This window comes from Procambarus clarkii, chromosome 66 (assembly GCF_040958095.1).
Source record: "Procambarus clarkii isolate CNS0578487 chromosome 66, FALCON_Pclarkii_2.0, whole genome shotgun sequence".
Taxonomy (NCBI): domain Eukaryota; kingdom Metazoa; phylum Arthropoda; class Malacostraca; order Decapoda; family Cambaridae; genus Procambarus; species Procambarus clarkii.
In genome coordinates, this window is record NC_091215.1 from 19376503 (window position 1) to 19401242 (window position 24740).

The 24740-nt window shown below is 48.6% G+C and overlaps 1 protein-coding gene and 1 non-coding gene across 3 annotated transcripts in view; both read left to right on the forward strand.

The window, feature by feature from the left end:
- The window catches only part of LOC123769142 (uncharacterized), a 53046-nt gene that overhangs the window by 23796 nt on the left and 4510 nt on the right, over positions 1-24740 (forward strand). For both annotated transcript variants that reach the window (XM_045760095.2, XM_045760097.2), the window contains exons 5-6: positions 8115-8364; positions 11116-11391. In XM_045760095.2, coding sequence (XP_045616051.2) covers positions 8115-8364; positions 11116-11391 — 526 coding nt within the window. The remainder of the gene's footprint in view (positions 1-8114; positions 8365-11115; positions 11392-24740) is intronic.
- On the forward strand, positions 2909-3015 carry LOC123769416 (U6 spliceosomal RNA). The gene has a single exon (XR_006774248.2). It is a non-coding gene; the product is annotated as a U6 spliceosomal RNA (small nuclear RNA).

A 24740-nucleotide genomic window follows, 5' to 3' on the forward strand; every position in this document is an offset into this window, starting at 1 on the left:
AATAATGTAAATTGAATTAATCCATTCCTCACCCCCAAAAATATTAACTTAAAAATACATTTTATTATGAATACCAGTCTTTCTGGGGGGAGCCCCGTCGGCTCCCCGGAGCTTTACCAGGCTGATATGCTAATGTCAGACTTTGGCATCAGTCATGTGTATGGAGTTCTAGGGCCTACTGGGGACCACGGCCAGAACCTGGCCCCCTCAGAGAGGCAAGGGGAGCAATGGCCTATAGAAACCCCCGTGTGGTTGGAAGCATTCTATGTCTGCCATCGATCGGGTCAAGCATCCAGAAAGGTAAGCATTCCAAAACAAACCCCTATTCTGGTGAAAATTACTACCTAAAGCCGAACTAGTGGATAGAACTCCTCAACAGAAAACAAGCAAACTAGTATGACGTCATACATCACCGCGCCGCTGTCTGCGCAGCTTCCCCCTCTCCGGGAGGGGGAAGGGGGAGCCCCAGATCTCCCACGCCGGCTATCCACCCATCAGTTCTTCAGCTGATGCTATACGCACCGGTTATGTGCTCCGGCTCCAGTGGTTGTTTCAGCACTGTACCTAGAGTGTGGTGTCTGTTTTCTAGGTGGTGCGTGAGCCGGGAGTGATTCTCCAGTACTCGGGCTGCATGCGCCTAGGGTTCCCTTCCCTAGGTGCCCTGTAAGTACTGCCCTTGGGGCTTGGGGCCACCTTCCACAAGTTCCTTGGGTCCTGCCCCTGCTAGGCCGTTTACTGCTTGGTTTTTGGCCGCTCTTTGTGTGCTCGGGTGTTCTGTCTCCCTTGTTCGCCTTAGAGTAAGGGGCAGTTTTTTGCACTGGTGGGGCGCAGGGTACTGTGCAGCTTGTCTTTACCAATCATGGCGGCCGGCTCTGTTCCGCTTGGGTACGCTGTCTTCTTGCGGGGTTTTCTTTTTCTTTTTGTTTATCTACCTGGTGGGGGGGTCTGCCTTCGTTCTTGCCCCTCGTGTCCTGAGTATTTTCTGGTGGTACCCCCTGCTAGGTCCCCGTGAGTGTACACGTCCCGGGGGTTCAGCGCTTAGAAAGTTGTTTGGTAGCTTTGGGTGCCGGTTAGCAGTACCCTGCCTGGGATTACCTGAGCGCGAGTCCTCTTATAGTAAACGCTCGGGACCCTGGGAAACCCCTGGGGGCGCGCGGGTTTGATGGATGTGACCCCAGAGTCCCCCCTCGCTTCCAGCAAGTTTGAGGTTGCTCTCACCCTTTGTCTCTGGGTGACTCTGTTTTGCCTCCGTCTGCTGCCTGTGGGGTCGGTGACACCTTCGACCCGGAGTCCTGCGAGTTTGGTTGCTCGTTGTGGCTCGGTTACCCAGTTGTGCTGACTAAGCGGGTGCGGGCAGCAGGGGCGTTGCACTTGAGTCTTGGTGGTGGCAACGTTCTCGTGGTTTACTCCCCGGGAGCCCCGGGGCTGCCCCGTTTTGGTTCGTTTTGGGACTAGGGGGTGTTGGTTGCTTCGGTTCCATCCACGCCCCCTTGTCTTTCCCCTGGATCACCCTTCCTGCCTGCATCCGGTTCCTTACTGTCTGTAGGTTCGAGGCGGGGTTTTGATGGTGTTGAGACTCGGGCAGTCTCGGGGAATTCCCCTTCCGGGGTAGTGACGGGGGCATTTGAGCCTGTTCCTCCAGCCGTGTTGTAAGGGTCTGCCAGTGGGCTCCCTTCCTTAGTGTTTTCACGGCTGCCCCGGTTTTCTGGTACGGCCGGGGCTTTGGGGGAACGGCTCGGCCCTGGGGCCTGTCATGTAGGTTCCCGGGGCTGGGGAGGGGCTGACTTGGGGGGCCTTGGCCCTGTTGGACCCCGTGGGGTTTTTTATTCCCCTCTAGGCGGGGCTTGTGGTTACGCGGAGTGGGTCTTTCCTCCACACTCGCCGTACGTGCTGTTGGGCGTCGGCCCCTCCCCGGGCTCGGTTCCTTGGCCTTTGAGTTAGTTTGTTCCGTCCTGTGGGTGGATGTTTCCTCCCACCCTTTTTTGGGACGGTGTTTTCGTCACGTTTCCTCATTCTTGGGGTTCTACGTGACTTCTGGTCTCGGGTGCGTCTGCGCCTTAGTGTGCCTTCGGGACTAGTGTTGGCTTCTGTGTTCTCGAGGGTTCAAGAAGGTTTTTCGCTACTTCCCGCATTATTGGAACGTCCGTCGGCTCCTCGTCCTTGTCGCCGTTTTGGGCTACTTGTGGCCTGGTTGGGCTACTTGTAGCCCTGTTGGGCTGCTTGTGGCCCGGTTGGGTTCCTTTTTGGGTTGTCTTTGCTTCGTTGGCCGGTTTTATTGTTCCTGCTTACTCTTTTGGCTACTTTTCTAGTGCAGTAGTCCTGGTTGGCGCCTTCCCGCAGAGAGGGTTGTGCGGTTCTGCCAGCGTGTCATGCGCATGCGCCGTAGAGTTTGTTTTGGTTTGGGCGGTGTTTCAGTGCTGGTGTTTTGCGCCCTTTTTGCTACAGTGCTTCGCCTTTCGCTCTTCTCCCTGGCTGCGGCTTGTGCCCCTTTGCTCCGGGGGTGTCCTGGTTCCCAGTTGTGGGGAGGACGCCGCGGTTTTCCCTTTCATGGGTGTGGGCCACCTCCTTTGCCTCTACCTGCTCTCCTGCGGGTCCGGCCGGGTCCGGCTCTGGCGGTGCTCCCAGGTTCTTCTGGGCACGGTTGAGTCTTTTCACGTTCGTGCCACCGTTCGCCAGGTGAGTTTCTGCGGTCTGGCGTCTTTTGGCCGGGCGCTGGATGCGGTGTTGTTTATATACCTGTCTTTATTTAGGTATATTTTTGTACGACTGAGACCGTTCGCACACCAGTGACTGTCCCTTTTTCAACCCTTCCTGTCCCCCTCATGTGCATGTCCAACCCATGCTAGAGTCATTCTGGGGACCCACCTTTTTTCATGTTGTGTGGTGTGGGGGTTGTGGGGTTGGTTCAGTACTCGCTTCGGCAGTACATATGCTAAAATTGGAACGATACAGAGAAGATTAGCATGACCCCTGCACAAGGATGACACGCAAAATCGTGAAGCGTTCCACATTTTTTATAATTACGGGTGGCTTCGTGGTAGGTGTCCCACCTGCGTGCTTCTCTTGGTGGCAGTATAGGGTATTTTGGCGGTCCTTCCTTTTCCTGTCCCTTCTTAGGTGGTTACTCTTGTTAGCTTGGTTTACTCTCGGCTTGGCTTTCTGGTGGGTGTTGGGGGCCGTCGTCTTGCCACATACTGTCGCCTCTTTTCGTGCGGCGCTGGCAGAGCCGCTTCGGCTTGCTTTCGGTCTTGGTGTTGCTTCTGAACCGTTAGTAAGCTGTCTCGTGCGTCGTTTCACCTCCGGCCTGTTCGTGCGCGGCTTGCACCAGCCTGGTCTCTGGTCAGTGTGCTCTGTCTTCTCCTCGGTTGGTAGTGCCCTTTCGGTTCCGGTGTGTTTTTTCGTCGGCTCTTTTTCTTTTTGGCATTTGCCTCTGGGGGTCGGGTCGCTGAGTTTTCTTACTCCTTCGGTTTTAGCATTTTGGTTGTTAGGTGGCAGCAGTCTCCATCTTTTCTGGCGCGGGGTGGGGCTGCTGCGTTCTGGAGGGGTCCAGGGTTTGTTGGTGCTTTGTTGGTCGGGCCGGGGGTGTGTCGTGTTTTGTGTTCAGTGGCGGCCCTCCTCTGTTGTTTGCGTGCCACGGCGTCTGGGTCCGGAGCGCGTTTTGCGTTGATCCGGTTCTGTTCTTCCCGGTTCGCGGGTGATGGTGTCCCGGGTTGTCAGCCGTGTTCTTGCGGCTAAGCTGCCTGTGTTCTTCCCCTCATGCCCGTGATGTTCGTGGCTTCGCTGCTCTCGCTGTCGTCTGGGCGACGTGTCCTTGCGGTCTTTCGGGCATGGAATTTTGGTGTTCGTTCGGGGGCCTTGCTGCTCGTTGTTCTCGTGTTGTTCCCGGGACTTTTCGGGGCTGTGGCGCCTTGGGCTGGCATTTGCTGTCGGTTGTCTTGCTTCCGTGGGGGGGTGCGTGGTGTCCGCCTCCCGGTTCCGTCCCTTTGACCTTCCTCTGTGGGTAGTTAGCTCCGGGGAGCCGATTGGGCTCCCCCAAGAAAACCAGCGTTGAATGTAATGAAACGCCATTTTCTGGGCGAGACCCGGAGGCTCCCCGGCAACCCTCCCTCCCTCCGGTCGGCGGTTTTTCGCGTGTTTTGACATCCAGCCTCGGAACTGATGAGTGGATAGCCGGCGTGGGAGGTCTGGGGCTCCCCCTTCCCCCTCCCGGGGAGGGGGGAGCTGCGCAGACAGCGGCGCGGTGACGTATGACGTCATACTAGTTTGCTTGTTTTCTGTTGAGGAGTTCTATCCACTAGTTCAGCTTTAGGTAGCAATTTTCACCAAAATAGGGGTTTGTTTTGGAATGCTTACCTTTCTGGATGCTTGACCCGGTCGATGGCAGACATAGAATGCTTCCAACCACACGGGGGTTTCTATAGGCCATTGCTCCCCTTGCCTCTCTGAGGGGGCCAGGTTCTGGCCGTGGTCCCCGGTAGACCCTAGAACTCCATACACATGACTGATGCCAAAGTCTGACATTAGCATATCAGCCTGGTAAAGCTCCGGGGAGCCTCTGGGTCTCGCCCAGAAAATGGTGTTTCATTACATTCAACGCTGTTTTTTTGTGCTAGTTACAATACAGTATGTATATCTTATATTTATTGAGGACTTGTTGGCGTATGGAAGACGGTGAGGAGGAGGGAGGGGGGTAGGAGAGGTGTTACTGTTTGGAAGGGGGAGTCCCCTTGAATTATGACATCAGGCAGAGATGACTTCTCTGGGGTACTCTCTTTCCTATGTTTTGTCTGCATACCACTAGGATCTGGTTGTGGTTCACTGCTTGTTTGTCTCAATAAGGACCTTTCCATAGATTTGTTTTTGCCTACATTTTTAACATTTGTCTGTAGTGAGGCATCAGTGTCATTGAAAAGGTTAAGGCATGCACACCACTTCTTAAGCATTGAAGAAGGGATATTCTGTACTGCCTCATCCTCCCCTGAAGAAATTTCCTCAGCTGCTGCTTCTTATGAAGGGCTAGGAGTTATTTGGTGGTCAGTTCTTTGCTGTGTTCTTCCACATCAGCACCATCCAACCCCAAGCCCAATTGCCTGCCCAGAGAAACAATTTTCTCAAGAATCACTTCAGGTTCAGGCTCAAACCCCACAGTCTCGTTCTGAAACACATTCAGGCCACAATTTTCTCCAGCCAGAGATAATGATTCTTAGTCACTTCTTGCCAGGCTTTGGCTATGAGTTTTAAAGCACTCCAAATGTTAAAATGGTTTTCCAGAACTCTCTGAGGGTGAGGCATCTGTCACTTTGACACGTCTTCGGAAAAGTGCCCTATCATAAAGTTTCTTAAAATTGGAAATTATTTTCTTGTCCATTGGCTGAAGTAGTGGAGTGGGTTGGGAGGAATGGACTTTGCTGTAACAAAACTAAATTCCTCGAACAATGCATTTTCCAAGCCAGGGGGATGAGCAGGAGCATTGTTGAGGAGAAACAGGGCCTTGAGTGGCAAACTTGTTCTCCTGCAGATATTTTTTGATGGACACTTCATTCACCCACTCGGTGAAAAAAATTGCCTTGTCACCCATGCCTTACTATTAGCCCTCCACATCACACACACGTGCTTTTCTGCACATTATATTTTTTGAAAATCCTTGGATTTTTGGAATGATACACAAGCAGGGATTTAATTTTGAAATCACCACTCACATTACCACACAGCACAAAAGTTAGCCTGTCTTTCATAGGCTTGTGTCTGGCCAATGACTTTTCCTCCTGAGTAATGTTTTCAGCAGTCTTTTTCCAGAATGACTGTTTCATCGCAATTAAACACTTGTTGTGGTAGGTATCCCTCACTCTCCACAAAATCTTTAAATTTGCCAACAAATCTTTCAGCTGCTGGTTTATCTGAGTTGGCAGCATCCCCATGCCTCACAACACTATGAATGCCACTTCTTTTTCTGAATTTCTCAAACCATCCCTTGCTCGCCTTAAACTCTCTTGTATCTGCATCACTCGTTCCAGGGGTATTCTTTAAGATCTTCATGCAGTAGTCTTGCTTTTTCACAAATGATGGCCCCTGAATCACTATCACCCGCTAACTCCTTGTGTATCCAAATTAATAACAACTTTTCAGCATCCTCAAGTGTTAGTGTTCTATGTTTCGTGATTATTTACATGCCTTTTGCCACAATAGCACTCGTGATGTCCTTTTTCTTAGCAAGTACGTTGGATATCGTTGACAAAGATTTGTTGTACTGCCTAGCTAGATCAACAACCTGCACACCATCTTCATGTTTACGAATGATCTCTTGTTTTTCCTCTGTTGTCATCCTCACATGTGTTTTCTTAGGTTGAACCTTACCACTGACTTTTTGGGACCCATTGCATAATATATAATAATTACTTTTATGTTAAAAAAAAAAGTATAAAAATTCTTTACAAGCACGATTGACACTAAGCGGACGGCTCTGGTAAACTGAGGCGGGGTCGCCCGTGCCACCAGGAACCACTCACTCGGTCAACCCATACGTGAATCAACGAAGTTGCTAGTCGATGCAAAGGTCGTAAGTCGAATCGCATTTTTCGACGGAATTGGGGTCATAACTCAAAAAATTCGTAAGTAGGGGCAGTCGAGGTGCCACTGTATTAGAATGTGTAGATATTTAAGGTGCTTAACATGTTTTTTCAAGTTGATGAGAAGTCTTTGTGGAGAGCCCCTTCGGCTCCTTGGAGCTATACCGTGCTGATATGTATATATTAGACCATGACATTAGTCAATTTGTTTAGAGTTCTAGCCTACTAGGGACCACGAGGCAGAACCTGGTCCCCTCAGAGGCATGAGGAGCAATGGCCTATAGAAACCCCCATGTGGTTGGAAGCATTCTATGTCTGCCATCTACCGGGTTAGGCACCCAGAAAGGTAGGCGTCTCAATGCAAACTTCACTTGGTTAAAATTGCTACCGAAAACCGAACTGTCAAGCACAACTAAGCAATCTGAAACAAGCATTTACAAGTATTTATTTCATTATTTACAACAAGTACAATGGGGCCTCGACTTCCGATGCTAATCCATTCCCAGAGATGGATCGGAAGTTGAAGCGAATTTTCCCATAAGAAATAAAGGGATTTGAATTAATCCGTTCCCCACCCTCCAAAATATTAACATAAAAATACATTTTATACTGAATACAATGTTTTTTTCTAACTACAATACAGTACCAAAGTTACTCTTACCTTTATGGAGGGCTCTTGATGGCGTATGGAAGATGGTGATGGGGGAGGAGGAGAGTTGTTACTGTTTGGAAGGGGAGTCCCCTTCCATTATCATATCAGGCAGTAATGTTTTCTCTGGGGTACTCTCTCTCTCCTACGTTTTGCCTGAATACCACTATGACCTGGTTGTGGTTCAGTGCTTGTCTCGCTACAAATTTGTCAAGAGACATTTGTTTTTCCATTCGTTTTAACATTTGTCTGTAATGATGCATCACTTTAGCACCCATAATGTCCTTTTTCTTAGCTAGTATGGTGGATATCGTTGACTGAGATTTGTTGTACTGCCTAGCCAGTTCACCTACCTGCACACCATTTTCATATTTACGAATGATCTCTTGTTTCTGCTCTATGGTCATTCTTACATGAGATCTCATATGTTGAGCCTTACCACTGACTTTCCTGGGACTCATGGCGTATTATATAATAATTACTTTAATGTTCAAAATGCAAAAAATCACCACAAAAGCGGAATTTCTTATAGGCGCGATCGTCACTAAGCGGGTAGCTGTAGTAAACTGAGGTAGGTCGGACCACGTGACCGAGTACCACGCGCTCGGCCGACCCGAATGTGTACCAACAAATATCGGATGTCGACGACACCATCGGATGTCGAGTCGCATTTTTTGATGAAATTTATATCGTAACTCGAAATTATCGTAAGTAGGGGCAATCGTATGTCGAGGTGCCACTGTATACAAGTATACAAATACAACAAGTATTTATTTCATTATTTTGGGATTCATTGACTGAATGGATCAGGAAAGGTGTTAGGCTTTCCATAGAGAACTTTTATTGATTGTTTTATACAAATCAAGGATGGGTTTTAGCATATATTTCTTTCTCATCAGGAGTGAGCTTAGTAGCAGTGAGCAGTGGGCAGTTGGTGAAGGACTAGGTGTTGTGCTATCCCAGTCTCTGGATATTCGAGAAAAGCTTGATCTTCTTAATCTTCTCGGCTCCAACTCGTCTGATATATCCCTTACTTCTGGTGATGATTTACTATCTATTCTAGACAATGAAAAGTTGGAGAGCATACGATGTTATTTAAAAGGACTACAAAATAGTGATTCCAATTCTACAAGGTTATTTACAAGTAAGGTAAGAGATTGTGATGCATTATATTCTTTATTTAAAGCTCAATATGTGTTTTGCTAATTCATATGCTTCCATGCATTACAATACTGTATATGTATAGTATATTTTAATATTACATTATGTTCATAATGCCATATACTTTTTTCTTTTAACCCTTAAAGGGCACAGTACATTTATAGCTGAGGTGAGTAACTATTGCGGGACGGTTCACCACGGCTTCCTGAGTTTTAAGTCCTGATATTGTCACGTCTAGGAAATCATTGCACCAGGCCACTGAGATCAAAGCCGACATACCAGGAACCACAATCAGAATCTGGTTCTCTACGAGTTGATGGGAGGCCGGAAATAAGAGGCCAAAAACACCACAAGGGACAACTCGGATATCCACACCAATACTGAACTGCAAAATACACATGGGAAAACAAATCCATATAGCAGCAGCTGCCTGTGAGACCCCACTCGGGGAAGAGTAGGGTAAAAACCCCGCATTGACTATAGAAAAGGACACCAGAGCAACGCCTCCCCCTCCCCCCCCACACACACAAAGGACATCACATGGAAAACACAATGCATAGTCACTGAAGAACGTAGAGCCAGAAAGGGGATAGAGAGGATTGAAGAAGGGACCCTCCCCCCAACCTCTTTGGACGGGAGCTAAGTAAAATCAGAGATGCAGCTGGACTTTACCTAGATAGGATTCTGGGAGTCTACTCTTCCAAGCATGGCCTCAGGCCTTGGTCAACCTGTGATAACTAGATCTAACAGGCTGTTGATTGGAGCAGCCAAGCCACCAAGCCACATATCCACTACAAAACTGTTGATCCAACACTTCTTGCAGAAACTTACCTATTACTTCTTGAAGAGGTTCACCTTTGTCCTGACAATATTTCTTATGCTTACTGGGAGATTATTGAACAGCTGTGGACATCTGATGTTCATACAGCGTTCTCTGATTGTGCCTATGGGATCTCTGATCCTCATTGCATCTATTCTATACTGTATTTCCTTCCACATCTTTCACTCCAATATGTTTTTATTCTACTGTGTAAATTTGGGACCTGACCTTCCAGTATCTTCCAGGTACATTTATTATATGTATAAACATTTCTTTCTATCGAGTACATTTTGAGAACTTTGAGATGGTCCCAATAATTAAGATGTTATATCATGCTTAGTCGTGCCGTATATGTTCTCTGTATTCCTCTGTCAGCAATCTTTCCTGCTCTGGAAGTGGGACTAAGTAATGAGTAGTATTCACGGTAGGACAGCACCAGTGATTTAAATGGTTTTAACATTGGTGGGATCCCAGACTTTGAATGTTCTCATCCTCCATCCTATCATTTTCCTCAGGGAGGAAGTGAACTACCACCCAACAAATGCCATAAAGTATGCAGTAATAATGAACATTGGCATTCCGTAAGACTGGTGAGCATCTCTAAATTTGCAATCAGCGAGTGTGGGCTCGGGGGGTGGGGTGGGGGGGTTCATCCTGAACCACGGCAAAGACCAAGGGGGTTGCTCTCCAGGACCTAAAGGCAAATACCAAGCAAAGATTCCATGCTTGGGGGCCATGTACCAACAATTTATTCTGTACATTATATATATATATCTGGGTCTTACCATTAAAAATACAAAGGACTGATATTGAATGCAGCTCAGTCAACAGGTACAGTTGCGAAGGGCATCAGCAACATACTACAGTACATAAAAACAATCATGTGTTCCCCTAAGCAAAGAAACCCCAATGTTCCCTAACCCTGAGTCTTGCATAGAAGTCACAAACCCTTGCACCTCTCAGGGATGGACACCCAAACCAACCAGAAAAGGTAACCAAGTCAGGGTCAACACCAGCGAGCCCCAATTGAAGTCAACTATAGATACGTGCAGCTTGAAGTGAACAGTTTTTCAAAGTCCACACAACAAGTGAGACTTGTAAATACATGCTCTTGAGGCAAACACAAAAGATTCAAACTCAAGTTCAAGTTCAAGTATGGTTATTGAGATAAGCAAGAAATACATCTCAAAGGGATAGAGTAGCTTGGCTATTTCTACCCCCCTTGGGGTAGCAACTGTGATTCAAACTGTGCACCAGTAAATGAGCCAACACAGGACAAAGTCCAAAGAATGACCAACACTTATCTGGATAAATTTTGAGACCCCTGGGCTTGCTAGTGACTTGAGAAGAAGAAATAGCCATGGCTGCACTAGGTAATTGACTAGAGGGTTTTTCTAGTGAAGCCTGTTGCTCCTCAATGCATGTAGCCTGTAGATCTCCACTGCTGCCCACCTGATGATGGGGAACTACTGGGTGAAAGACCTTATTATTGGGTGGAACGTTGGCCAAGTTGTTTACGTTTATCCCTCTATTGTTCGTTTTGCTTTGCTCTACCTTTCTGATAGTTGCCTTGGTGAGGGTGAACAGACTTCCTGCCTCCGAAGGGAGCCATGTTTTAGCTTGTGGTCCCCAGTAGGCATTTGTTGACTTGCATGGGCCTGGTGTGACTTGATATGTCTAGAGCTAGCAATAGGGAGCCACAGAGATTCCTCCACAGAAAAAGGCACTTATTTTGTTGTGCTAATGTTTTTTGGTGGTACCTGGTTTTGGTTTCTGGTAGTCATGAGTGTCTCAGACATATGGTGCCTCATTCTAAAGTTTGATTGTTAGGCCACTGATAATGTCAATAACTTTCCTATGTGTCTGAAGGTGGGTGACTTTACATACCATTTATGAGACTAATTTTTTTTTTTTTTCAGTCCACGAAAATACCACAGAAATGCAAGGATAACAATAGCTCGAGGAAAAATTATCATTTACTGCACAACTCAAATGAACACAAAATCGTAGGAGTTGGGAAACTTAAAGGAAGCCGTGGCTCGAGTCAGAGCATCACCATTAAGTCTATAAGGAACCAACAGTCTACAAAGATTCCTAGACATGATCATTTAAGCATGACTCACTTGTCAACACCTACTCAAAGCTCCAAAAAGAACTTAGCTCAATATGATCAGCAAAATAAAAAAGGAAAAAAGGTAATTTTTAATTTTAAGTTAAAAACAGGAAGTTCTGTATATTGTACTGCATTTTATGTATTAATAATTGATCTTATTATTCCCACATTTTGTACTATCAGTCAGTATTCGTTTGGTGAATATCCATCATCAGGAACAGAAAAGTTGTTAAGTTTACCGAAGTCTCCCTAGCCAAAGGTACAGTTGTGGGTGCAGTCACTCTGTGCTAACATAAATGTTAATGATCAATTGTTGTACACATAATCTCTTTACTGCATTTATTTGTAAAGGTGTTATTGCCTATTGTGCTCTTCAACCCTCTTCTTCACTTTTGTGTTTCTGGTGCAATCTTCTCTCACTTTATTCTTTGTTCATCTTAATTGTGTGTCAGTACAGTATATTGGTTGCATAACTATTTCTCCTCTAGGTTTTTTCATCCCTTTGGTGTTTGTAGATTCAGTTCTTTGAACGTGTCCTTGTAGTTCAGGTTTCATTCTTCCAGTATCACCTTTGTGACAAATCTCTGAAGCTTCTCAGTTTTTCATGTGTAGTACTAAACAGGGGGTTCCATACTGCTGTTGCATGCTCCAGGACTGGTCCAACTGGCCTCTATTTAGTATTCAAAAGGCTGCTAAGTCTGTTTGCTTTGCATGTGCTGTTATGTTTGTTTGTTTTATGTGCATTTCTTGGGGGATATCTGATGAGATGATGTCCAACTCTTTTGGCATTTTGTTGTCCTTTTTCCATTTTTTTCTGGTCGGGGGGAGCCCTCTTTGGCTCCCCTTAGCTATCCAGGCTGATATGAATGTATTAGACCCTGGTATCAGTCAGAGTGAATGGAGTTCTTAGGCCTTCCGGGGACTACCAGTCAGAACCTGGCCCCCCACAAAGGGGCATGAGGAGCAATAGCCTAAAGAAATCCCCGTGTGGTTGGTAGCAGTCTATATCTGCCATCGACCGGGTCAGGTACCCAGAAAGGTAGGCGCTCCAAAAATAACTTATCTGGTTAAAAACCTGCAACTGAAATCCGAACTGTTGGACAGAACTCCCCAAACGAAAAACGAGCAAATGAGCATGACTTCACTGTCATTGTGCCACTATCTGCGCAGCTCCCCCTTTCCTGGGAAGGGGAAAGGGGAAACCCCAGACCCCTCCACGTCGGCTATCCACACCCCCAGTTCTGGGGCTGGTGTGAGACCTGGCAGTCGTGCGACTCTGGCTCCAGACGTTTACCAGCGCTGTGCCTTGCGGTGTGGTCCTGTCCTATGGTGTGTGCGAGCCAGGAGTAATTTCACCAGTACTCGGGCTGTATACGCCTAGGGTTATCTTCCCTAGATGCCCTGTAAGTACTGCCCTTGTGGCTTGGAGTTCCCTTCCATAAGTCTCTTGGAACCTACCTCCATTGTGGTCTTTTACTGCTCGGTGATTGCCCGCCCTTGGAGTCAGCTGGGGTGTTTCATGCACTCCTGTTTGCCTCTGGGTAGGAGGTAGCTTCGTCACTGGTAGCATGGTACTGTGGTAACAAGGTACTCGGCAAGGTACTGTGCAAGTTTTCACCATATAACAGCGGCCGGCTCTGTTCCACCTGTGGCGTTGTACTTGTGCGGGGTTTTCTGCCTGATGGAGGGTCTGCTTTTGGTGGTGTTGACCCTTATCTATTTGTATTCTTGGGACCTACCTCCTCAGGTAGGTCCCGACGTGTATGTACACGTCGTTGCTGAACCCCCTCAATGTGTATGTACACGTCGGGGGTTCAGCAATTAGTAGTTTGTTTGGTAGTTTGGGGTGCCGGTTAGCAATGTTCAGTGGAAGCCAACCTTGCCTGGGCTTCCCTTAACAGAGCATCTAAGGGCCCCTGGAAAACCCCACTTGGGCTCAGTGGTCCAATGGATGCGTCCCCCTGGGTCCCATCTCACTTCGTGCGAGTTTGAAGATCCCCTTGTCTCAGGGTGACAATCGCCGGATGTGCCTCCGTCATGCTGCCTGTTAGGTCGGGGACGCCTTCGACCCAGAGTCCTGCAAGTGGTGTTGCTTGCTTATACTCCAGTCCACCCAATTCACTGATCTTCATATTCGGGTGCAGGTAGCTTCACCGTTGCTGTAGTGCCTAGGTTGGTTGCTCACTTAGATGCCCTGAGGCTGCTCAGCTTTTCGGCAGCCTCTACCTTTTTTTTTTGGAGGCGAAGAGTTTGGAGGATGGCTTGGCCCCAGGTCCTGGTGTGGAGTTCCTGGGGCAGGGTGGGGGATGACTTGGGGGCTTAGGACTCAGACCTGGTTGTGTTAGTCGCCTCGACTTTGGTTTCGTCCGCACTCCCTTGTCCTTAACCTCTGCTTCAGGCTCTGAAGCGTCTGAGGGTATCAGAGTCAGGGCAGGATGGTGAGACTCGGGCAGCTTCGGGGTGATACCTCTTCTGATGTGACGGCTAAGGCATTCGAGCCTGTTCCTCCAGCCGGTGCTTCTGGGTCTGACCAATGGGCCCCCTTCATTCCAGCTTTTCCGGCAGCCTCTACCTTTTCTTTGGAGGCGAAGGGTTTGGAGGATGGCTTGCCCCGGGTCCTGGTGTGGAGGTTCCTGGGGCAGGGTGGGGGATGACTTGAGGGGGGGCTTAGGCCCTGTTTGACCCAGCTTGGGATTTTGGTACCCTCTTGAGCGGGGCTTGTTCTTGCAGGGAGTGGGGTTTTCTTATTTCCCCTCCTAGTGCGAGTTTGATATGGTGTCAACCCCTCCCCGGGTTCGGTTCCGGGTTCCCTTGGGTACTTTGGTCCCTTCCTTCCGGAGGTTTTCGGCCTCTCACATCCCACCACATAAGGTGCGGGAGGAACACAAATCTACATCATTTTTGTTCAGCATAAGGAATCACCAAGTTGGTATGCTGAGTCAAACAGCTGCAAGGTGTGACCACCACATTGGTTACCAACAGTAAACTAGTACAAAACACTGCAGATAGAAGTAAGTCCTTAATCATTTTTGGATGTTTAGAGAAGGAAATTTCATCTAGGGTGGACCAAGCAGGAGAAGATATGAAAAATCATAGAGAAAATAGTGGGTTTAGGAGAAGGTTCAAAGGAAAATATCAGTGATTTTAGAAGAATAGGAAAATATGAGAAAGACAAGAACCGCCCCTTAAAGGTGACGTTTAATGGAGTGAAAATCATGATGGAAGTGCTTAGAAATGCTAGGAAATTGCAGAGTGATGAGGTTGGCAAACTTTGGTCAATAAGACAAGACCTCTCTAAGGAGGACAAAGAAAACCTGAAAATGAACCTCATTGAAGCAAAACGTCTAAATGGGGATAGAAATGAAGAAGACAGAAATTCTTTTTTCTACAAAGTGTTAGGGACTGGAAAGCTTATGAAATGGTACATAAAAACAAGGCAACAAAATCATTAGTGGAAGGGGGAGTAAAGAGCAAAGAGAAAGGGAACATGTTCCTGAAAGTTGTATATACCAACATAGATGGAGTGAGGTCAAAACTTTGGAGTTGCAAGATATAATTCAGCTTAATGTCCTAGATATTGTCGCATTATCAGAGACAAAACTTGCAGGAAATATATTAAATGAAGTCGTACTCCCAAGGGGCTACTCAGTTTTGAGACATGACAGGAAAAACTAGGAAGGCAGGAGTGGCTGTGCTGGTGAAAGAACACCTGAACGTAAGAGAGTTAATATTTGAAAACCACGAGATATTGACATAATGGCATTGCAGGTCTGAAATCAGGATGATAAGCTGATAATTTTAAGTGCCTACAGTCCACCAGCAAGCAACACATAGGCAAAGGAAGAACTGGATGACAAACGAGAGGGCCTCATAATGGTCATGAGAGATTATTGTACAAGGAGATAGATAAAAATAAATCATGACTGTTGATACTGGGAGACTTCAACTTTAAAGCAATAGACTAGGAGGCCTATGAAGTAAGAACAGAGGACTTTTGGACTTGCAGATTTGTGAACCTCATCTTGGAGACAATGATGTATCAACACGTCAAGCAGGCCACAAGAATGAGGGAAGGGGATGTTCCGTCAATACTGGATCTAGTATTTACCACGAAAGAAGAAGAGGTATTTGACATCCAGTATCTTCCTCACTTGGGAAAGAGTGATCATATCCTCTTGGACATTAAATACGCTTTGCGATATAATCTAGTAGAGAATGGGGACATTGAAACAGTTGTTAAACTCGATTTCAAGAGAGGACGCTATGGGGAACTTAGAAATTTTTTTCATGGGTATAATTGGACAGACTTGTTGCTAGGTAAGAAAATAAATGAGATGTATGCCATATTTTGCAAAATATACGATGTAGGCACACAAACATTCATACCAAAACAGAGATGCAGACCTAGGAAACAGGATTGGTTCAACAGAAATTGCGAGAGGGCCAGAGATCAAAAGACACAGGCATGGAATCATTATAGGAAGAGCCCAAACCCCCAAGCATGCCAGCGATACAAAGATGCGAGAAATAACTACACGTCAGTAAGGATAGGCAGAGAGGAACTTTGAGAATGGTATAGCAGACCATTAATCAGATCCAGATCCAGGCCTTTTCTATAAATTCATTAAAAGCAAGCTGCAGGTAAAGGATAATATTCAAAGGTTGAAAATGGGGGATAGATACATGGAAAATGAAAATGAATTATGTGAAACATTAAACGAAAAATTCCAAAGTGTGTTTGTACAAAATGAGATCTTCAGGGAACCAGACACAAAAAGAATTCCAGAGAACAACATAGCGCACATAGAGGTGTCTAGAGACGAAGTGAAACAAATGCTCTTGGAGCAAGTAAGAACAAAGTAGTTGGGATTAGATGGAGTTTCACCATGGTTTCTGAGAGAATGTGTACCTGAGCTCAGCATACCACTTCGGCTGATTTCTGGGGGGAATCCCGTCGGCTCCCCAGAGCTTTACCAGGCTGATGTGCTAATGTCAGACTTTGGCATCAGTCATGTGTATGGAGTTCTAGGGCCTAGCGGGGACCACGGTCAGAACCTGGCCCCCTCAGAGAGGCAAGGGAACCAATGGCCTATAGAAAACCCCCATGTGGTTGGAAGCATTCTGTGTCTGCCATCAACCGGGTCAAGCATCCAGAAAGGTAAGCATTCCAAAACAAACCCCTATTCTGGTTAAAATTGCTACCAAAAGCTGAACTAGTGGATAGAACTCCCCAACAGAAAACAAGCAAACTAGTATGACATCACCGCACCGCTGTCTGCACAGCTCCCCCCCCCTCCCCGGGAGGGGGTAGGGGAAGCCCGAGACCTCTCACGCCGGCTATCCACCCATCAGTTCTTCGGCTGATGCTATAGGCACTGGTTGTGTGCTCCGGCTCCAATAGTTGTTTCGGCACTGTGCCTAGAGTGTGGTGTCTGTCTTCTAGGTGGTGCGTGAGCCGGGAGTGAGTCTCCAGTACTCGGGCTGCATGCCCCTAGGGTTCCCTTCCCTAGATGCCCTGTAAGTACTGCCCTTGGGGCTTGGAGCCACCTTCCACAAGTTCCTTGGGTTCTACCCTTGCTAGGCCGTTTACTGCTTGGTTTTCGGCCGCTCTTTGTGTGCTCGGGTGTTCTGTCTCCCATGTTCGCCTTAGGGTAAGGGGCAGTTTTGTGCTGGTGGGGAGCAAGGTGCTGTGCAGCCTGTTTTCACCTACATGGCGGCCGGCTCTGTTCCTCTTGGGTACGCTGTCCTCTTGCGGGGTTTTATTTTTATTTTTGTTTATCTACCTGGTGGGGGGTCTGCCTTCGTTCTTGTCCCCTGTGTCCCTTGTGTTCTGAGTATTGTTCTGGTGGTTCCCCCCGCTAGGTCCCCTGTGAGTGTACACGTCCCAGGGGTTCAGCTCTTAGAAAGTTGTTTGGTAGCTTTGGGCACCGGTTAGCAGTACCCTGCCTGGGATTACTTGAGCACGAGTCCTATTATAGTAAACGCTCGGGGACCTTGGGAAACCCCTGGGGGTGCGCGGGACTGATGGATGTGACCCCGGAGTCCCCCCTTGCTTCCAGCGAGTTTGAGGGTTGCTCTCGCCCCTTGTCTCAGGGTGACTCTGTTTTGCCTCCGTCTGCTGCCTGTGGGGTTGGTGACACCTTTGACCCGGAGTCCTGCGAGTTTTGTTCCTCGTTGTGGCTCAGTTACCCAGTTGTGCAAGTGGGTGCAGGCAGCAGGGGCGTTGCACGTTGAGCCTTGGTGGTGGCAACACTCTCGTTTGTTTGCTCCCCGGGAGCCCCGGGGCTGCCCCGTTTTGGTTTGTGTTGGGACTTGGGAATGTTGGTTGCTTCGGTTCCTTCCACACCCCCTTGTCTTTTCCCTGGATCCCCCTTCCTGCCTCCATTCGGTTCCATACTGTCTGTAGGTTCGGGGCGGGGTTCGATGGTTTTGAGACTCGGGTGGTCTCGGGGACTTACCCTTCCAGGGTAGTGACGGGGGCATTCGAGCCTGTTCCTCCAGCAGTGTTGTAAGAGTCTGCCAGTGGGCTCCCTTCCTTAGTATTTCGCGGCTGCCCCGATTTTCTGGTACGGCCGGGGCTTTGGGGGGACGGCTTGGCCCCGGGGCCTGTCGTGTGGATTCCCGGGGCTGGGGAGGGGCTGACTTAGAGGGGCCTAGGCCTCGTAGGACCCCGCAGGTTTTTTTTCTCCCCTTTAGGCGGGGCTTGCGATTACGCGGAGAGGGGTTTTTCCTCCCCCTCACCGTACGAGTTGTTGGGCGTTGACCCCCTCCCCGGGCTTGGTTCCTTGTCCTTTGAGTCGGTTGGTTCTGTCCTGTAGGTGGGTGCTCTTCTCTGTTGCTCCTCCCTTTTTTGGGATGGGGTATCTTCGTCATGTTTCCCCGTTCTTGGGGTTCTATGTGACTTTTGGTCTCGGGTGCGACTGTGCCTTTGTGTACCTTCGGGACTGGTGTTTGCTTCTGTGTTCTCGAGGGTTCGGGAAGGTTTTTCGCTACTTCCCGTATTATTGGAACGTTGTAACACGGAGGGGGGGGTATCGGCTCTCCTCTGTCCTTTAACCCTTAACTCTACCCGTATTCTAATTTGTTTCTCTTCAATCCAAGGGACCCCAGAGCTAATACTCTAGCTGAATTCCACGCCACGTGGTCTTAAACTGTTTGACCGGTTAAGATTCTACAGCCTTATGGCGTGGAACTAGACCCCCAAGCAAACTTTAGAATCTCCTTTATGCCGCCACCACGAGACCATTAACACTGGGAGCAATAACCGAGGTCTGGACCGATTATGCTCTCAAAAAACCTTGGGGCTTGGTCCCCAGTTATTTGGAATAGGAGTGAAGAATCTACGTTAAGTGTGGGAAATATTAACAAACAAAGGGATAACTGAATTCTTAATCTGTGTTAGGCTTTGTGGCCCAACGAAAACTCGGCCTCATGGGGACCACGTGACAAGGACATTAGACAATGGGGACATGAAATGGAAATAATAAAATGCAAATTACTAACTAAATAATTTATTCAAAATCTAAAACAAAATCTAAATCAAAGCACTCCCTATCATTAACACTTCCTGACTTAAGGCATGAGATGAACTAATTTCCTATACCAAACTATAGCAACTATACCTCTTATGTCGACCAGCTCGATGGAGGCTGATCTATTGGGAGAGGCAGGTGGATGACCTTCTCCAGTTGCTGACCACGACCACACTGATTTCTCCTCCCTCTGCTCAACACTAGCCCGAGGGGGGTATTCCTGCGCCTGGCTTACTAAGTTACTAGCAGGATTTAAGTTGAACAACTAATCTCTGTTGTATGGAATGATCCAGATGGTTGAACTCTTTTGAACTGAAGGTAATTGCACAGGCATCTTAGGGAAGAGCTATTTCCGATTACAAAATGGCTATTTGACCGTTGAGAATTACTAAATGTGGAAACCTCTGATGACCCGTGATCGCCAGGTCGTCAAGGTCACTCCGCGCCAAGGACTAGTCCCGGCTCGTGATGTCACTGATGGTGACTTACTAAAGTATTCTGGCAATTTAGGATACTCTTAATACTTTAAACAGGAACACTATTGAATATGTATGAATACAATATGAATAAAGACTAATTTCTCTAAATTACTGAATTCTGTAAAATAATTCATTATACGTTGCTTTAAGACAAAGGTGGCGGCCATTTTGTATTTCAACCGCCAGTCCCAGGGGATGCCCCGTGCTTGGGTCAGGTCAAACTACAACGTGACTCACTTTTGTACAAAGGCGTATCCCACTGTCTCCCATACAATTACTTATTTTTAAAACAGCTTCAGTTGTTACAACGTCTGTCGGCTCCTAGTCCGGGTTGCCGTATTGGGCTACTTGTAGCCCAGTTGGGATACTCGTGGCCCAGTTGAGTTCCCATTGGGCTCCGTCTACGCTTCTTTGGCCGGTTATGTTGTCGCTGCTTCCTCTTTTGGCTCCTGTTCCGTGTGTGATGGGTTGGTTTTTCTACTTCGCGGTTCCCTAGGGTTGTGTTCTGTTTTGCTACTTTTCTTGTGCAGTAGTCCTGGTTGGCACCTTCCCGCAAGGCGGGTTGTGCGGTTCGGCCAGCATGTCCTGTGCATGTGCCGTGGGAGTTTGTTTTGGTCTGGGCGGTATGTTTCAGTGCTGGTGTTTTCCGCCCTTTTTTCTCGGGTACTTTGCCTCTCTCTCTTCTCCGGTATGTGCCCCATCGCTCCGGGGGTGTCCTGGATTACAGCTGTGGAGAGGATGCCGTGGTTTTCCCTGTGTCATGGGTGTGGGCCTCCTCCTTCGCCCCTACTCCTGCGTGTCCGGCTCTGGCTATTTCACCTGGCGGTGCTCCCAGGATCTTCTTAGCACTGTTGTCGTGTCACATTCGTTCCTCCGTTCAACAGGTGAGTTTCTGCGGTCTGGCATCTTTCGGCCGGGCGCTGGATGCGGAGATGTTTATATACCTGTCTTTATTTAGGTATGTTTATGTACGAATGAGACCATTGGCACACCGGTGACTGTCCCTTTTCAACCCTTCCAGCCCCACTCATAGGCATGTCCAACCCATGCTAGAGTCATTCAGGGGACCCACCTCTTCATGTTATGAGGTGTGGGGGTTGTGGTGCTGGTTATGTACTCACGTGGTAGGGCTCACCTGGTTGTGCTTGCGGGGTTTGAGCTCTGGCTCTTGGGTCCCGCCTATATGGGAGAACATGCGGGATAGTACCAGTGGAGTGCAGTGGTGCCATACGCACATTCGGGGACCACCGTATGAACATCAGAGGTCTGCTGTTGTTAACCGTCCTCCCTGCGTGCATGCACCATGTTGTCGGTGCATCCGTGGACTTCAAAAGATCACTAGCCTGTTTTCGAATAGAGGTTCCGGCTCATCCTGGCTGTGGTGGATATGTGGGCCTGCAGGCCGCTCCAAGCAACAGCCTGGTGGACCGACCTCTCACAAGTCAAGCCTAGCCTTGGGCCGGGCTTGGGGAGTAAATGAACTCCCAGAACCCCACCAAGTAGGTATCGAGCAGGTATCTCGGTTGTTGGTCGCCTGGTGTGCAGGTTCCTGGGCCTGCTGGGTTCTGTCGTGTCTCCGTTGGCCCTGTCTGGGGTCTGCCTACACCGTTCTCTGCCTTTGCAGAGGCAAGTTGCTACTTCCATGTTGCGTGTTGCGTGTGGTGCATGTTGCTGCTGCATGTGTGCATTGGTAACATGTTTCGCGGTGGCGTGTCCTTGTTCCTGTGTCCGGTTGTGGTGTGGCACTTTGCTGCTGTTTTGTGCCTGGGGTTGGCGTATGGGGGTTTGCTTGTTATTTATCGTGGTCTTCGGGTCCCTGGCTTGGCCCTTCCATGTGCGTGGGGTTCTGTCCACGCCTGATTGTCCACCTCTGGTTGTGTTTCCTGGGGTTTGAGTTTTGGCTCATTCATTCTGCCTCTCCCCTGTCGCTTCCCTGGTGTCTCCTTTTGGTCGGTTTTGCATACACTGGCTGCTGTATGGGGGGTGGGGGATTCTGCCGCTTCCCTTCCTTGTGCATTCCCTTTGTTTCCTCCTCTGCCGCAGGGGTTTTCTTCGTGCGTTCCTTGGCTTCTTGGGCGTTCCTTCAGCCTGTGTCATATGGGGCGCTTATGTGTCTTGGTTTGTTTTCGTTGCTTGTACCCCTTGGTTCGGGTACTGTTCTGGTGGCAACCCTTACGCCTTCTTCGGTTTTCCTGGCTTGCTCTGCCTGTTGAGTTTTCAGGGTCTTTCAATGTCTCTTGTCGGACCCGTTGTTTCTGTTCTCCTGGCAGGCTTGCTTGCATTGGGGAGCTTTCCGTTTGGCAGACGTTCCATCTCCTTTGCGCCGGCTTGGGCTTGGTTGTCGCGCCCGAGATCTACCCACGGCTCCGCCTTTTCCTGGGCTCGGATGAGCCTTGTCGGGGCTGATTACGTTCTGCCTCGCGTGTCTCGCCTCCGGTTGGTGGTCTGGTGGCTTCGTTGTTGGTGTCCCACTTGCGTACTTCTTCTTGGTGGCAGTATGGGGTATTTTGGCAGTCCTTCCTTTTTCTCCTGTACCTTCTTAGGTGGCTGCAGTTGTTAGCGTCTGCTTTTTTTTCTGGTGGGGGTTGAAGGCCGTCGTCTTGCCACATACTGTTGCCTCGTTTCGTGCGGCGCTGGAGGAGCCGCTTCGGCTTGCTTTCGGTCTTGATGTTGCTTCTGCACATTTCGTAAGCCGTCTCATGCGTTGTTTCACCTCTGGCCTGTTCGTGCACCACTTGCACCGTCCTGGTCTCTGGTCAGAGTGCTTTGTCTTCTCCTCAGTTGGTGGTACCCCTTCGGTTCCGGTTTGTTTTTTGTCGGCTCATTTTCCTGTTGGCATTTGCCTCTGGGGGTCGGGTCGCTGGGCTTCTTGCTCTCCTCTGCAGGGGTTTTCTGCTCCTTCGATCTTAGTGTTTTGGTTGTTTGGTGGCAGCCGTCTCCATCTTTTCTGGCACTGGATGGGGCTGCTGCATTCCAGAGGGGTCCTTGGTTTGTTGGTGTTTGGTTGGGCCGGGGGTGTGTTGTGTTTTGTGTTCAGTGGTGGCCCTCTGCTGTTATTTGCGTGCCACAGCTTCTAGGTCCGGGGTTCGCTTTGAGTTGATCCGGTTCCGTTCTTCCCTGTTCGCGGGTGAAGGTGTTCAGGGTTGTCAGATATGTTATTGTGGCTAGCCTGCCTGTGTTTTTTCCCCATGCCCGTGACGTTCGTGGCTTTGCTGCTCTTGCTGCCGTCTGGGCGGCGTGTCCTTGCTGTCATTTGGGCACGGATCTTTTGGTGTTCGTACAGGGGCCTTGCTGCTCATTGTCTCGTGTTGTTCCCGGGCCCTTTCGGGGCTGTCTCACCTTGGGTTGGCGTTTGCTGCCGGCTGTCTTGCTTCAGTTGAGGGGTGCGTGGTGTCCGCCTCCCGGTTCCGTCCCTTTGACCTTCCTCTGTTGGTGGTTAGCTCCGGGGATCCCCCCAAAAAACCAGCGTTGAATGTAATGAAACGCCATTTTCTGGGCGAGACCCAGAGGCTCCCCGGCGACCCTCCCTCCCTCAGGTCGGCAGTTTTTTGTGTGTTTTGGCATCCAGCCTCAGAACTGATAGGTGGATAGCTGGCGTGAGAGGTCTGGGGCTCCCTCTTCCCCCTCCCGGGGAGGGGTGAGCTGCGCAGACAGCGGCGCGGTGACATGTGAGGTCATACTAGTTTCCATGTTTTCTGTTGGGAGTTCTATCCACTAGTTTGGCTTTTGGTAGCAATTTTAACCAGAATAGGGGTTTGTTTTGGAATGCTTACCTTTCTGGATGCTTGACCCAGTCGATGGCAGACATAGAATGCTTCCAACCACACGGGGGTTTCTATAGGCCATTGCTCCCTTTACCTCTCTGAGGGGGCCAGGTTCTGATCGTGGTCCCCGGTAGGCTCTAGAACTCCATACACATGACTGATGCCAAAGTCGGATGGCGAAATACTGAAGAAATTGTTCACAACTTTTGTTAGGCCAAAGCCTAACTAGAATATGCAGTGGTTTTGTGGTGCCCATATCTTGAGAAGCACATCAACAAACTGAAAAAGGTGCAAGGACATGCTTCTAAGTGGCTCCCAGAACTGAAGGGCAAGAGCTACGAGGAGAGGTTAGAGGCAAACAGAGTGGTAGACAGTTGGAACAAGTTAGGCGAGGTGGTGGTGGTGGAGGCCAAAACCGTCAGTAGTTTCAAAGCGTTATATGACTGTTGGGAAGACGGGACACCACGAGCGTAACTCTCATCCTGTAACTACACTTAGGTAATTACACACCAGCTAGTCTGCCACTGGCTGCCACTCCCTTCCTACCTCACCTGACTCGCCAACCTTCTCTTCCCACCATACTGTTTTTTGCTTTTATTCACTATATACAGACATTATATATAAGTATCTGCATGTTTTGTTCACCATTGGGAACGACTATACCGGTATAGTGAGTCCAGACAATAAAAGGTGGTCACACACAGTCAGCAGATAATGCTACCTCCCTTCCCACCAAGATTACTCATCTCACTACAGCACTAATTATCACAACAATCCTGCTATTATCAGAATCCTGGACATATCAGGAGTCTTCTGTAATACTATCATCGCTAAATAATAACATGTACTTATATATTTTGACATTTTTAAGCGATGCTGTGGTCACAAGCTGAACAGCAGTGCTGTGAGCTCATGCTGCGTGCGCTAACCTTGGTGGCTCACTCAGTACTGAGGTCCTAACACCTGGGAATGTTGCCCGTGATTTTTTTTTTTTTTTAAATTGTGCCTGTTTACAAGAGCTCTGATGAAGGTGAGGTGAACCCCGTGTATCCACGGACTGTTTAAATCTTGCATAGTACTCCAACACGTCATATGACGTGATGCACAATTTTGGGTAAGTTACTCAACACATCATATGATGTGTTGTGTAGTTTAAGGGTTAATGTTCCTGTCCCCTAGCCTGGCGTGTGTCGCATTGGGTCGGTAGTTGCAGCCAGTTGTCTCAACTTTGAGTTGAGGGGCAAGTGGCGATCACCTCCTGGGTAAGTCCCTCTTGTTTTATCTTTGGTAAAATAGCCCCGGGGAGCCGAAGGGGCTCCCCCCCAGAAAACCAGCATTGAATGTAATGAAACACCATTTTCTGGGTGAGACCTGAAGGCTCCCTGGCAACCTTTCATCCCTCTGGTCGGCGGTTTTCGTGGTTTTTGACATCCAGCCTCTGAACTGGGAGGTGGATAGCTGGCACAGGAGGTCTGGAGCTCCCCCTTTCCCCTCCCAGGGAGGGGTGAGTTGCGCAGACAGCAATGTAGTGACGGTTGTGACATCATGCTCGTTTGCTCGTTTTTAGTTTGGGAGTTCTGTCCAACAGTTCGGCTTCCAATAGCAAGTTTTTAACCCTTAAACTGCGCATGGCGTATATATACGCTCTGAGTAACA